This window comes from Canis lupus, chromosome 9, assembly GCF_003254725.2.
Source record: "Canis lupus dingo isolate Sandy chromosome 9, ASM325472v2, whole genome shotgun sequence".
Classification (NCBI taxonomy): Eukaryota; Metazoa; Chordata; class Mammalia; order Carnivora; family Canidae; genus Canis; species Canis lupus.
In genome coordinates this window covers 13,598,546-13,614,066 of record NC_064251.1, presented here as the reverse complement: position 1 = coordinate 13,614,066, position 15,521 = coordinate 13,598,546, and the positions used below count along the sequence as shown (strand labels likewise).

The window sequence follows — 15,521 nt, the reverse complement described above, 5'->3', positions numbered from 1 at the left end:
GGCATTGGAGAAGTTTTGCTCTGGGCAGAACTTTGGGCACAGAGAGGAAATATGGGCTTGAAATGACATCAAGAAGGGGTATTTAGGATTAAAGGGTTGGGGGGACAGAGAGGCCAACGGAAAAGCATTTAAAATAGGAAAAAAAAAAAAAAAACAAAAAAAAACAAAAAAAAAAACGATGAAGACAATTGAAAGCATCTGTCATAAATCCAGAGAGCAGACCCTGCAGTCAGAAAAGTGGGCTCTTCCGCCCAAGCCATCGTGGGCAGAGAGCGTGAGAACTCGGCTGAGGCAGCTTCAGAGTGACCACTGCAGCCCCGAAGGGGTGCACCTGCAGCCCGAGGGACAAACCCAGACTCCCAGGCACTGGGAAGGCGGAAAGAAAAACTGTGCTATGTTTAGGATGGAAAAATCAAAGTGAACTAGCCGGGAACAATGTTGCTTCCCTGTGGAGAATTAAATACAGACCTTGGTTGACATTCAAAGCCACTATGACCTGGCCTCCAAGTGTCCAGGATCCAGCATAGCACTTGCCCACTGGGCCTGAAGAGAGCATGCTCTACACTGAGGTGTGGCCCCCACCCCATATTTATACACTGAAGCCCCAACCCCCAGTGTGATGCTATTTGGATGTGGGGCCTTAGTGGGGGGACGATTAGTTTAGATGGGTCATGAGGGTGGGGCCCTCATGATGGGATTAGTGCCCTCATAAGAAAAGATCAGAGAGTTTGCTTTCTGTTCTCCTAGCTCTATGAAGACACAGCAGGAGGAGAGCTTTCTCCAGGAACCAAATCAGAGGATGTCCTCAGTCTAGGACTTTCCCGCCTCCAGAGCCGTGAGAAAAAAAGATCTATCGTTTAAACCAACCCAGTGCATGGTGTTTGGTTATACAGCCCAAACTAAGACAGCGGGTGTCTGCAGGTTGGAGCTCTATTATCCCTAAGGTCCCGCTCAAATCCTACTATCTTCTCCAGGAAATCTTCCCTATTTCTTCTCTCTCCTTTCTACAACACCCTGTGTTTCAATCATAACACTTTGCACAGGTTTTCCTTGAAATATTGACAGTTATGAATTCATGTGCTCTCACCGAATCTTCCCCAACTCCGCCCTCTTCTGTCCACTTCATTTCCTGAGCCAAACCTACCTAAGGCAGGAAGTACTCGAGTTGTCCCAACAGGTCATTTGATTCACCTTAGTATTATCATGGCATTATTAACTTCAGGACCAAGTTCCCGAGTTACACAATCCCTCTCCTCCTTTTCCTTTGGCTCACCGTCACCCTGTTCTTATAACCTGAGTCTCTGAGGCCAGTTCTACCCCCACTGCTACCCCTCCCTGCCTAGGGCTGCCAGGAAGAAAACAGAAGATGAGTAACCTTTCAGTACCGGTATATTCTATGCATTATTTGGGAAATACTAAAAGCTACTTGCTATCAATCTGAAAATTCGAGTTTAACAGGACATTTGGTATTTTTCCTTGCTAAAGATGCCAAACTTTATCACTCCCCTATCTCATGATCAAGTCACCTGGAAACGGTGGCTGTGTCCTGTTCTTACCTGTACACGTTCTGGGGGTCTATAGCTCTGTCCCTGAAGCTCAGGACCCCAATCCAGAGGCCAGGGCCCTTCTCGTCACATTGCAGTTGCTTGTCTGACTGGATTGCCTAGTGCCACTCACTCTGCCCTCTGGTATAAATTTCTGCTGGCAGCTCCACTCTGAGCTCAGCCAGCTCAGTGGGGCAGGTCTGGTGCCAGCCTGCCCTCTGGGCTGAATGATGGCCTGTCCCATCTTGCCTCCAGAAAACCCTCCCTATGCCTTGCTGACAGCTGCCACCGGAATGTCTAGCTATTTCCCACAAGACTGTGACTCCCCAAAGGGCAGGGGTTATTATTCAATGCAACCTATTCCCATGATGTTTTATATTGTTGGTGCTTAATAGATGGCTGAAAACTTAAAAATGAAAGACAGTGTTTACGGGTTGAATTCTGTTTGTGCCCCTCCTCGCTCCTGCAATGTCCAGATATATGCTGAAGTCCTAACCCAATTCCTCAGAATGTGATCTGATTTGGAATTAAGGCTGTTGCAGATGGAATTATTCAGATTCAGATGAGTTCATATTGGGGTGGGGTGGGTCCTTAATCCAATAGGACAGGTATCCCTGTAAGAAGAGGAGACACAGGGATCCCTGGGTGGCTCATCAGTTTAGCGCCTGCCTTTGGCTCAGGGCGTGATCCTGGACTCTCAGGATCGAGTCCCACATTGGGCTCCCTGCATGTCTGCCCATGTCTCTGCCTCTTTCTCTCTCTGTCTCTCTCTCTGTCTCTCATGAATAAATAAATAAAATCTTTAAAAGAAAAAAAAGAAAAAAAAGAAGAGGACACACAGCAAGGAGGACGCCAGATGAAGACAGGCAGAGATTATAGCTATGCAGCCACAAGACAAGGAACACCTAGGGCCACCAGAAGCCAGGAAGAGGCAAAGCGGTCCTCCCCTACAGGCTTCGGAGGGAACATGGCCATACCAACAACTGAATCAAGACTTCCAACCTTCCAGACCTGTGAGACAAGGCATTTCTACTATTTTGTGGTACTTTGTTCTAGCAGCCCTGAACAATAACCCCAGGATTGCATTAGGGAGGAACTGACAACAAAATAAAAACAAGAAAAATAAGGGCCCAGAGAGATCAAGGAGTATATAGGGGTCAAACAGAAGGGGGCGAGTATGAGACAATACAACCATAGCTAACTTCTTGAAATCCTGTCCCCATGTTTTCCCAAAAAGAAAGAAAATAACATGTCCCTTTGAAAGTCCAAGCTGGGGGCACCTAGGTGGCTCAGTGGTTGAGCGTCTGCCTTTGGCTCAGGTTGTGATTCCCGAGGACCTGGGATCGAGTCCTACATCAGGTTCCCCACAGGGAGTCTGCTTCTCCCTCTGCCTCTGTCTCTGCCTCTGTGTGTGTGTCTCTCACGAAAAAAAAAAAAAAAAAAAGTTGGAAGTCCGAGATGTGTCATTAGAACTAAGGGAGGCTAGATAGAAGGAAGGAAAGGCCACAACCCCTGAGAAATCCTCTGTGGCTTGCACAGAGAGGGGTACAGGAGACCAAGTTCAACGTAATGTGGAGGCTGGCCAGAAAGCCTTCCACAGAAGGGCTGCCTTAGGAGGTGCATCCCATGGGGATGGCTTTGTCAGGAGCTGTGGTTTTCATTCTGTGGCGTTCTGTTTTCAGAACTTCAGTACTATAATACATATTCTTAAAAAATGAACACCATGTCAAATGTTTTTCAGACTTCATTTCTCTGTTAATCACCCCCACATTTCATGGTACAGTCATTGGCTTGTGGGGAATAAGTGCCACCAGTTTTGGGTCAAGTCAAGGTGACCTAATTCTAAGGCTCATTGGGCAAATAACTGCCTTTGCAAACTTATAGGGACATGAATTCTCTTGTCCCTGTAACTATCGATTACATTTCAAATGAGAAGTCCATGTACAAGCTTTTGGAGAAGCAGGAATTAGGGATAACATCAGGTATCAATCAAATCAAATCATATCCTAGACAATTAGCACCATCCAGTCTAATAACTGGAGCCCAGTCTGCGTTGAAGGGCATCAAGATATATTCCCATTTATTTGCCCACAGAACTTGCATTGTAATGACAGCAGCTTCCAGCATTGCACAATAAATAATAGCAATGAACATTTTTACTGAGCATTTACCATGCACCAAGGACTAGGGTAAAATTTCATGTGGATTACTTAATATAATCTTCACATCACCCTTATGAGATAGTTACTACATTTTCCCCACTTATGGATGATGAAGTAGAGGTTTAAAGGGAGGTAATTTGCACCACTGTTAATAGAAGCAGGATTCAAAAGATACCAAAGTGTTCCTCTTGGAGACCGTGCAATTGCTAGAAGCCACAGAACTGGGGAGAGCATTGCCTGCTCTGTACAGGCAGCATGCTGGAGCTGTGTACATCGAGGGTCGGCAAACTGTAGCCTGCTGCCTACAGAAATTCCACCAGGCCAATATTTCTACCTGTTGTCTCTGGCTGCTTTTGCAGTGACAGAAGCTGGCCCACAAAAGCAGAAAATATTTACTATGTGGCCCTTTACAGAAAAAGGCTTTTTTTTTTTTTTTTTTTTTTTTTTTTAAGTAGGCCGCAATGTGGGGCTCAGACTCGCAACCCTGAGATCAAGAACTGAGTTGAGATCAAGAGTCAGGATGCTTAACTGACTGCGCCAGGAGTCAGGTGCCTCCAGAAAAAAATCTTCTTTTTTTTTTTTTTTTAATTTTTTTATTTATTTATGATAGTTACAGAGAGAGAGAGGCAGAGACACAGGCAGAGGGAGAAGCAGGCTCCATGCACCAGGAGCCCGATGTGGGATTCGATCCTGGGTCTCCAGGATCACGCCCTGGGCCAAAGGCAGGCGCCAAACCGCTGCGCCACCCAGGGATCCCCAGAAAAAAATCTTCTGATTTCCGTGTTAGATCATCGATTCCTCCTACTAATGGCTCTGTGAAGAAGGGTTTATTCAAACTTTAGAGATGAAGAAACTGGTTCGAGAACTTAAGCTTCTTACTTCCAAAATGTAAAATTTGTATTTTGCCATAGAATTGCCTTTTCTTTCCAAAGTTATGGACATTAGGGAGGAAATGCTATATGTATTCCTCTCATTTCATAAAAGACATTTTAATACACAAGATTGAGGGTTGTAATTTGTTCTCCTTAAAGAAAACTGTAAATGAAACAAATTTAATTTTATGCACAGTTTTGAACCCTCTTCCTATTTTCCTCATTTTGCAAAGGACAGGTGAGAACATGGTCATGGACCAGCACAAGTTCAAGAACTGGCAACTGGAGGTCCCTTGCTTAAGGACTTTGGGTAGTAAGTGGCAGAGCTAGAGCCAGAGGACACTGAGGCCTATTTGACTCTAAAGCCAGTGACCTTTCCACTCTATCTGTTGAGATGATCTGTCTTTGCCTTGTGCATTCCTTCTGCCATTCAAGGACTCTTTATTGAGCATCCACTATGTGCAGAGTACCAGACTCATGCCAAGGACATGACAAATCTTTTTCCTCCATTTCTGTCTCACCTCCTCTCTTTCCTGTGGCTGTTTTGATTAAGACTCAAAACTCAACTCTCATTACAACTCAAGTAACTAGGGCAGCCCTGATGACCCAGTGGTTTGGCACCGCCTTCAGCCCAGGGTATGATCCTGGAGACCCGGGATCAAGTCCCACATCACGCTCCCTGCATGGAGCCTGCTTCTCCTTCTGCCTGCATCTCTGCCTCCCTCTCTCTCTGTGTCTCTCATGAATAAATAAATAAAATCTTAAAAAAAAAAAAACAACTCAAGTAACCATTTCCTTGTTATGACAACTTGATCTGTTGGCCGTTGAAGAAAATGATCCACATGAAAATACCACAATGCAATGATACTCTGGGGTCCCATTTTTTAGTGTTAAGTGTTGACTCTAGAGGCCCTTAGGATAGGAAGAAATTAAATGATTGTCATCAAGTCACCAAGACAGTCCAATCCAGAGCTCAGAGGAAAATAATTTGAATGAAGGTCATGTGGCTGGCTCAGTCAATACAGCATGCAACTCTGGATCCCAGGATTGTGAGTTCAAGCCCCACTTTGGGTGTAGAGATTACTTAAATTAAACAAATATATATATATATGTTTTAATCTGAATGTCTTTCTAGTTACAAGTTTTTCCAATAAGTGATCAGGTCACAGCCTGTACGTATAAGCCCTGCCTTCCATCAGTAGCTGCTATCGTCACTTTAATATCACATTTCTAGAAACTGTTCTATTACAGTGAACTATCACAAGTAGAGCAGTCAAGCTATTTAAAAATACAAGCAAAAGTTAATTATGTAAAGTGACTATCAAGGCATTTTAAATTAACATTCATATTCTTGAACAAATGAGAACATGCCAGTTAGTGCATTATATATAACTATATAATAGCCTACATTTAAATATTTCTGATTCTGAATTATTCCTCTATTTTTTTATTACATGGATAAGATGAGAAGTACATGGGAAGTTCCAATTACTCCACTGATCTTAAGTTGAATATTTAAAAATGATTAAATGAAACTTACTGTGTATTCTGGTCCCAGATGTTCATTTGGACAAGAAAGAAAAGAAAAAAGAGACAAAATGGTGATTTAGACCATGCTTATATGTAATATAAAAACCACAGAACTGACAAAGACTGGTGAATCGTATTAAAAATATGCTAACAAAACATTTCAAAAACTGAACTTTCATCAATATCTCCATATTTGCTCTTGAAAATCTTTCAGATGATACTCCTGTGGTTGGCCAGATAAGGACTGTAAGACAAGATTCAATTAGCCTATATGTTTGTGGCTAATTAAAAACCAAAGAGTCGGCATTATAAAAGCTGAATTAAAGACTAATAATTCCAGTGGAGTATTTCATTAACCACAAAGGAAATCTTTTAAGTGGAAAAGCAGCTTTCAAAACCAATAAGAAGAGCCTGTTATGATAATATTCAAGTGGGAGCTTGAATTTTCATGTTTGAGGGCAAAAACCAAACCTTCCAGATTTGAGGGCCCAAGTTTCTACATCAGTCTCAGCACAGAGTTTGTCATCATTCCACCACAAATGAGAGGGAATGTGATTTTAAAATTATATTATCCAACTGCAAAGGAAGCAGTTTGGGGCAGAGAGACCCAATAGAAACTTTTACAGAGGGGATCCCTGGGTGGCTCAGCGGTTTAGCGCCTGCCTTTGGCCCAAGGCGTGATCCTGGAGTCCCGGGATCAAGTCCCACGTCGGGCTCCGGCATGGAGCCTGCTTCTCCCTCCTCCTGTGTCTCTGCCTCTCTCTCTATGTCCATCATAAATAAATAAATAAATAAATCTTAAAAAAAAAAAACTTTTACATAAATTATAGTCAAGGTTTGGGGGTGGGGTGGGGCTCTTAGGAGGAGGGGCTGTAAAATAAATCAAAATAAACCACATCCCAAAATTACTTGGGGACTACTGAAGAAACAGGAAGAATAAGGATAACAAAAACTCTAGATGTATCAGTAAAAGGAGTTTCACCTTCCTTCTCCATAAAGCTATTTATCACAATCACTTTAAAAAGGAAGATGGAATGGTTTATCTTAATTTCCTACCAGCCACCAACACCCAGAACCCCCACCCCTCTCCCCCTACTGCTAGGAAGAGCACTGACCTAAAAGGATGAAGGCTCCAGGTAAGGGGGCAGATACTACAGAGCTCTCCCAAGTAGAGAGAGTTTGCTTGGATAACAAACCCTAAATCAGTGAAATCTGACCACCACTATGTCCTATCACTACACGTGATACACCGGCTATAAAAAGGACTTACCTGTAATCGTGTACGGATAATAGTTCCAAGCCTTTTCTGTAACATAAAAGATTTTGGGAACAACAGCTCTAGCCCAGCTAGGCAGTTTGCTAAGAGGAAAGAGAGAGAGAGAGAGAGAGAGAAAAAAAGACCATTAGAAAAAGTCTGCCCAGAGCCTCACATGCTCCCCATACCTTTCTGGATAAACTGCTGGAGAAAGCAGAGGCTCTCCTCGGCAGCCCTTCGCTCCACAGGCCATCCCTTCCCCATCCCTCTGGTCTTTGCCAGAGTTCACCATTCTCTGTGCATATTTCATATGCTCTTAAAATGTGGGAGGGCAGGTGCCTGGTGTGTGTGTGTGGTGGGGGGTGGGTTGGGGGGCTCACGGGGTTGTTAACCTCTCCTCTTTGATTTGATTTACAAGGACATAAGATTTCAGCACCTGGCAAGTGCCCTGTTGGGAGGGTTTGGCCAGCCTGGCCTTGGTCTCTTAAGAGTCATATGGCAGAAGGGGTAGAATGGGATGTTCAAACCCAAATACGGAGGGCGGTAGGTGCTGGGGCAAATGTTAGAGCCAGGCCTCAGCTTAACAATCCGTGAGAGTGAGAGGTTTTAAAAATGAGCTAAAGTAACAGACAGTAGCAACAGAAGAGATGTGAACAGTAGAGATGTGAGGTTGTGTTGTAGAGATGTGAAGAATAACAAAATAGAGCCGTTTGATGACTGTGGTCGGTGGACTTGGATGCCCCACCAAAGATCTAACCCTCACCCTAATCCTAACCCCCAGCACCTGCAAATCTAACCTTATTTGAAGGCAGGACTTGTGTAGATGTAATTAAGGACCTCTAGGTGGAATCCTCTTGGATTTAGGGTAAGGCCCTCACTCCAGGGACTGGTGTCCTCATGAGAGAGGAAGATCTGGAGACAGGTACCCACAGGGCGGGGTATGCCAGTGAAGACAGAGGCAGAGACTGTAGTGACACAGCCAACAAGCCAAGGAGCGCCAAGGATTGCCACCGACACCAGACGCTGCAAGGGGCTGGGAGGGAGGCGTGGGACAGCTTCGTGCCGGGAGCCCCCCCTCCAAGAGCCAACACTGCCTACACCTTGATTTCAGACTCTGGCCTCCAGAACTGAGAGAGGACGAATCCGTGTGGTTTTAAGCCACCCAGCTGGGGGGATTTGTTGGGACAGCCACTGGAAAATAATGCAGTGGCAGAGCCATTCCCTGGAGCAAGAACCCGGGCAGCCATTCGCAGAAAACAAATTCTTAAAACAAAGGAAACCCAGGGGCACAGGTCTCAAGACCCTTGGTAAACCGAAGACTAATGAAGTTTTGTTTTATTTTGTTTTGTTTTCCTTCGGAGGCACACGCTACAGCATAGTGCAGGCCCAGAGAATTCCTTAACTGTGACATTTACATAAATAGGATCATATTTTCCTTAAATATGTCTGCATGACTTTATCATTCCCCTCACCCCCACCCCAGCGCTATGCCTCGGGGGGAGGGGGGTGTTGTGTCTTTCCAGAGACTTCTATTGTGTTTCTTTGCTCTTTCTGGTGCCCAGTGCGACATCAGCCCCTCCAATGACACACCACCGGGCAGTTGCGAGTTCCAAGCCCATACAAAGTAGGAACCGGCGACATCAAGCTACTGAGACCCCAAATCCCCAACCCCTCTTAGGACGTGGAACTTAAATGACAACCGGGGCCAGAAAGACACTGTGCATCTTTTACGTCTTCTCAGATTGTTTCTCTTATTTCTGACAGTGTCCAGGACCTGCTTTTAAAAAAGACAAATCTGTATTTTCGATGGCTGGCCGGACCTAACCCAAAGCTCTGGGCCCTTTATCAGGGTTAAATTAAAGGGGGACTCACAGCTCCCCCGAAGCCGGCTGAGTGTCAAATGAGGCCAAGGCGCTCTCTCCCCTGCGGGCTGGGCTGGGGCCTCCGGGCTGGGGCGGTTTTATGCAGGTTTTATAATCCGCAGCACAATTCTCGAAGCTCTAATGCAGAACGTTACCCTCCTAGGAAATCATCTCGGCGGGATCTGCTCATTTACTTTACGTTCATACCGCTCGAAAGGAAGGGGCTGCCTCCTGACAGGGGTTTTTATAGCTTTTACCTTTGATTTATTTCTTCTGTCGCTGGAGGTGGGGAGCAACCAGGGTTGACGTCTAGAGTGGGAACATCGCATGGGGCTTGCTTGAGGGAACAGGCCCCAGCGCATGTCCCCCCCCACCCGGGTTCCCTCCTCTTTGCCCCCAGGCCCAGAGATGTATGCCAATGCCTGCCAGGGGGTGGGGCAGGAAGACGGGCCTTCTACACAAGCACAGGCAAGTGCTTTCCTTGTGCCTTTAAAGGACTGTAACCAGAATTATGGAATCTCCCCCCAAAGAAACCTCAGCATTGTTTAGCTTAGACAAAGGACACATGTGTCCCTCCAGGCAGCAGGGCCCATTCTCCCCTGTCCCCCTGGGGGAAGGACTGCCCACCTCCCCACGACACCCGCCCCAGATGCATTAGGCTCCTCACGCACAGCGCCCTCCCTCCATAAATCACTCCCTTTATCACTTAAAAAGCCTCCCAGCAGAACCACATTCCTAAGCAACGATCATTTTTCTGGAAGGAGGATGAAAAACAGTGGCAATTTTCCATTCATGTCGAGACTTTTTTTTCCTATTTGCACACGGTCAGGACCCCAGCCTCTAGAATCTTCATTCTACGTGTCTCATCCACCAACTCCCGCAGGATATACTGTGCTAGAGTCAATTACCTTCTCCAAAGAGGCACCCTAAAAAGACACATTTAGCCAAGATGGCTGATAGCATTTTATGTGACTCTTCTGATGAGTCCGGGAAGGAGACTCTCCTGGCATAAGCCATCTTCCAGGCCGGGCCCAGGAGGCGTCGGCGACGAGTTCCATGACATGATAGTCAAATATTTTAAGCCCCATTAACAGACCTTCTCTCAGCCCCCACTCTCCCCAGAGCACATCATTATTCAAATCGTTTTTGTCTGAGGAAGTAAAATTTATTTTTCCCTGTGGCAATGATTTATCAGGGCTGCAGAGGAAAATGGAATTAAATTAGTCCCTGCCGCTGCTGTCACTTTCATGATGTACACTGTCACACAGCCTACGATTCTAAGGAGAAGTCTGTCACTCAAACTCACTACCAGGTGTCAAAAAGAGTCTCTTCTAGAATGGCGGCATGGTCTGAATCATGTCCACTTGGTCCACTGGCCGGGACCAGACCTTCCTATGGCCCCTGTCACCATGGCTCAGGCTTCAGAGACACTGAGGGAAAAGAGGACACAACTCTGAAGCCTTGGGGCGCCTGGGCAGCTCAGTTGGTTGGGCATCTGCATTGGGCTCAGGGCATGATCTCAGGGTGCTGGGATCAAGTCCCTTGTTGGGCTCCCAGTTCAGTGAGGAGTCTGCTTCTCCCTCTACCTCTCCCTGCTGCTCGTGCTCTCTCACTCTCTCTTTCTCTCTCTCAAATAAATAGAATCTTAAAAACAAAATGAAACAAAAAACTCTGAACCTTTACAGAATTGGAAATTCTGATGTGGAAGAATACCATTTCCCAAACACCTTTGTCAATAGCCCCTGAAGACAGACTTTTCAAAAACATTTGGTTTTTCACTTAAAAATTTTTAGTAGGGTATAGAACACATCGATGACACAGCGGGTGACCAGCTCATCCCAGTCTACATGAGACTGTCCTGCTTTTAGCACTGGAAGTCCTCCATGCTAAAATTCCTCAGGCCAGGGCAAACTAGTATGGTGGTCAACCCAGAGCAGTGGTTCTCAATGGGGCAGAGGGGGAATTTTGCATACACCCCCAGGGGTGGGGGGACATTTGGCCAAGTCTGGAAACATTTTTTGTTTGTCACAACTGGGAGGTAGGGGGGACAGGGGCAGGCATCTAGTGGGTAGAGGCCAGGGATGTTGTTCCAATATCCTACAAGGCTCAGGGAAGCCCCACAGCAAAGAATTATCTGGTTCCAAATATTAACAGAGCCAAGATGGGGAAACCCGGCCCTGGACCTAAGTGGATAGGACCTGTCACTGAAACCTCCTCACGTATTCCCTGGGTCTCCCTAAATTACAACTGACCTGGATAAGGAGGCCCCATTATGCAGGCATAATCTGAACTGATCTCAGGTTAAGAGTGTTTATTTACTTCATAAAGAGCTTCCGGAATGGAAACCTAAACCGTCCCTCCATTAGAAGCTTCTGGCGCTTTACAAGCCAGATTATCACCAGATTCACCCTGATATCTAATCTCTCTTTGCAATTTATGCTCATCTGGGAATATTTTTTGACCCCAGGAGGCACTGAACATCATTAGGCCAAATGTGGTCTAAATGGAGTCTAATTTCATTTTCCCAACAGGGATCAGAATTATGATGGTCTTCAGAAGAATCTTTATTTGAGCTGTTTTATCCACCAACTCATGCAGGATACGCAGCACTATAATCAATCACCTTTTGGACTTAAAACATTCCCAGCAGAAAGACAGCCCCTCTGAGTTCCCTGCACTCGGGCTTTTCTCCTCCGCGGGGCCCCTGAAGCCTGCTGCTGCCTGTGCTGAGAATTATGCTCAAATAACCTCAGCCCACATCCGTGACTTTTAAAAAGGACTAAGCTACCTTTTATAACCTCATTTTCCACTGGTCCAGGAGGGATATTCTGACCTTTTGTTTCAAACTTGGCATTTGACGATTATCTGATAATAATCAATTGTATCTATCCGGTTCTGCAGACAGCAACCTCTGAGGTCTTTCCATTTCTTCTCCAGCTGCTGTGATTTATTCACTTACTCGTCCTAATGGTTGTTCTGGCTGGTCTTTTAGTTCAGCTCTTAATGTAATTCTTGACATGGCAGCAAAGAGATGAGCAGAATTTCCAGACTAGAGGCATCACTTGTGAGAAACAAGGCTGTTGGGGGCTTCGCCCGCGGGGAGTTTCTTGCACTTAAGACACCACCACCACACTCTCTACTTAGAAGGGCACTTTGCATTGGGATTCCGGGAAAAGAGGCCTCCCTTGTGTCGCTTCTTGGAAGGCTCTGCTTGGACAGCTTTATGGTAACATGGCTAGCATGCTGGGAAGCACCCAGGGGAGCCGGCCATGTGTGCCAACAGCACTGGTCGGGACAGAGGCAGAACCCAGGTGGCACATGCTTGACTGGATGCTCTGGTTTTTTGAGATCCAGCCAGGCCTAGGGCGCCTGGGTGGCTCAGTCGGTAAAGCATCTGCCTCCGGCTCAGGTCATGATCCTGGGGTCTTGGGATGGAGCCACGCATGGGCTCCCTGTTCCAAGGCAAGCCTGCTTTTCCTTCTCCTGCTCTCCCTGCTTGTGTGTGTGCTCTCTCTCTTTCTCTAATAAATAAATAAATCTTTAAATAAATAAAAAATATCCAGCCAGGCCTATGTTCTGTTCCTGGGAATTCCCATGGGAGAAGGTGAAGGAGGGAGGGACCCTGGCAGCATAAAAATCTCTGGCATGTTCTTAAGGACTGAGATGGGAGCAGAACAGAATAGCATAAATTGTAAGGTATGTTGGGAAGAAGTCCCTTACAGGCTCTACTTCCCCAGTATAAGAAATACTAAAAATTAATCAATCTCATTTATTTAATATAGTCAATATTCACATATCGAATACACATCCACATAGAACATGTAAGACTAAATATTCTTTGCTTTTTTTTTTTTTTTTTAAGAGAGAGCACACAGGAGTGGGGAGAGAGGAGGCCAAAGGAGGAAGGGGGAGAGGGAGAGAGAGAAAGAGAATCCTAAGCAAGCAGCAAACTCCCTGCCCAGTGAAGAGCCTGACACAGGTCTCGATCTCACAACTCTGAGAGATCGTGACCTGAGCTGAAATTAAAAGTTGACACTTAACTGACTGAGCCACCCAGGTGCCCCTGTAAAACGAAATATTCTAAAATATCTGATATTCTTATACATTATGGCTATTGTGCACTGTCACTCCCAACTAGGAGGTAAGTTCCCCAGGATAGGGAATCTCTGTTTTGCTCATCGCTGTATGCCCGACACCTAGAACAGTGCCTGGCACACAGCAGGCAACAATAACTATTTCCTGAATGAAAAACAGTTGGCTCTGGATATTCAATAGTGACCATAAGATTCATTCAAAATAGCAAGGGAATAAGCTCTCGGGTCAGAATCGTTGACAATTTCTCTACGACCTGTTGCCTGGGCAGTGGGCTCTCCTGGTGCCATATAAGCTCTGGGCACTGAGCTCTTACTTTGGGCAAGATCTAAGAAATGAGATTGGCTTGCTTGGCAGATCTGGAAGGAGAAAGAGGAAACGTGAGAGACCCAAGCCCTGGCAATGGAGCTGGACCAATGAGCTGGTAGGTAGAGTTACCAGCTGGTGGCTTTGCTTGTCCAGTCAAACCCAGTTTGTAGCTTAAAGAAGCAGTACCCTCTCCTACCCAGAAACACAGAGGCCAGGAGAGGTTGCCCTAGAAGGCAAGAGCCATGTAACAGGAGAAATGTCTTCTTCATGCAAATCGATTCAGGCATTAGGCGGAATCACCATTATAAGCTGGCAACCCTCCCTGACTGGCAGCTGCCAGCACAGCCTAATTAATCCAGCAGCCGTGGTAGGGAAGAACATGACACTTCATGACTGAAAAACAAGCCTAAAAATAGGCTCCATCTTTCCTCCAGTGCCCCTCCACCCTCACCCCTGCTTCCCTCCCCTCATGGGCTTCATGGGGAGGCATCAGAGAGATGCTGCAGATGAAGAGAAAATGCAAGGGGACCAAAGAAAAGCCCCATCCTCACATGATTCTGGGCGATGGGTTTTATTTAGAATTGCTATTCCAGAGACTGATTAGTATCTTGCCTCCTTTCCCTGGATGCCAGTTGAAACCAGGATTTTTGAAGACCAGCCAAGAAATACCACTTATTTGGTTAACTGAACTGGATCGAAGGCCCAAGGACAACGACCAAATGTACTAAAGTATTAGAACTAGTGTAACGTTCCAAGCATATTACGCAGCTGCCAAAATGTACTGTGCACCCAAAACTGTAGAGAGAGCCAGATCATGGAGCACCCCCACAGTCCCTGGGAGATGACAGGCCAGCAAGAAACGAATGGATTTTTTTTTTTAAGGATTTTATTTATTTATTCACAAGAGACAGAGAGAGGGGGACAGAGGCATAGGGAGAGGGAGAAGCAGGCTCCCTCTAGGGAGCCCGACATGGGACTTGATCCTGGGACCCTGGGATCATGCCCTAAGACGAAGGCAGATGCTTAACCATTGGAATGGCCTTTTAAAAAGGCATTATACCCAATTTAAAAATGAGAAAAGGGTAAGACACATGTCTCCAAAGAAGACGTAGGAAGGGCAGTGAGCTCAAGAAGGGATGCTCAACGATCATTAGTCATGAGGGAAATGCCAATCGAAAGTGAGATTGCTTCACATCTAAGAGGATGGCTAGAATCAAAGAGACAGACAATACAAAGTGTCAGTGATTATGTGGAGAAATTGGAATCCTCACACATTGCTGGAGGGAATGCAAAATGCAGCCGCTTTGGAAAGCAGTCTGGAAGTCCCTCTCCTCTCTCAGTGGTAGTCCAAGCCTGGACTGGAAACTCAATGGGATACTTATGGTTGGGATTTGGGGATAAGTGATAGAAAAAAAGGGACAATTTGGACCTATCCATGGCTGTTGTGATGACAACAGCAAAATGAAGCATCTGTTTGCCGTCGTGGCTTATTGGAGCTGCCCTGATAGTTGCCCCTTCCCAAGCCTGCAGATAATTCTGTGGGTCACTAACATCCCTCCATGAAATGTCCTTTCTGCTCAAGTCAGACCCCGAGAGAAGGCTCTGCCTACACAGACTTTGAGTAACTCCAGGCTCTAACAGATGCTTTGGTAATAGAGTGATAAACCAATATCTAAATGTGATTTGGCTTCCCATATAGATTGGCGTAAGGAAGAAATTCCACTTGCCAGCTCATGAATTCAGGTTCACAGGACAATGATATTTCTTGGTGTAAATTATTAAATAGGCACTAGGACATCTTGGTTAATGCCAGTTCAACTCTCAGAACCCACTTTGCTGTGGCTGGTAAAGGGGTCTATAAGATGCCACTCGCAGTGGCATAAGGGTTCTCCAGA

The 15,521-nt window shown here is 45.8% G+C and overlaps 1 protein-coding gene across 1 annotated transcript in view; it reads right to left on the bottom strand.

Moving 5' to 3' along the window:
* Nucleotides 1–15,521, bottom strand: part of PITPNC1 (phosphatidylinositol transfer protein cytoplasmic 1) — a 133,373-nt gene that overhangs the window by 101,187 nt on the left and 16,665 nt on the right. The window contains exons 3-4 of the mRNA XM_035720651.2: nt 7,379–7,467; nt 6,119–6,126 (exon numbers count right to left, since the gene is read on the bottom strand). Of these exons, the coding sequence (XP_035576544.2) occupies nt 6,119–6,126; nt 7,379–7,467 (97 nt within the window). The remainder of the gene's footprint in view (nt 1–6,118; nt 6,127–7,378; nt 7,468–15,521) is intronic.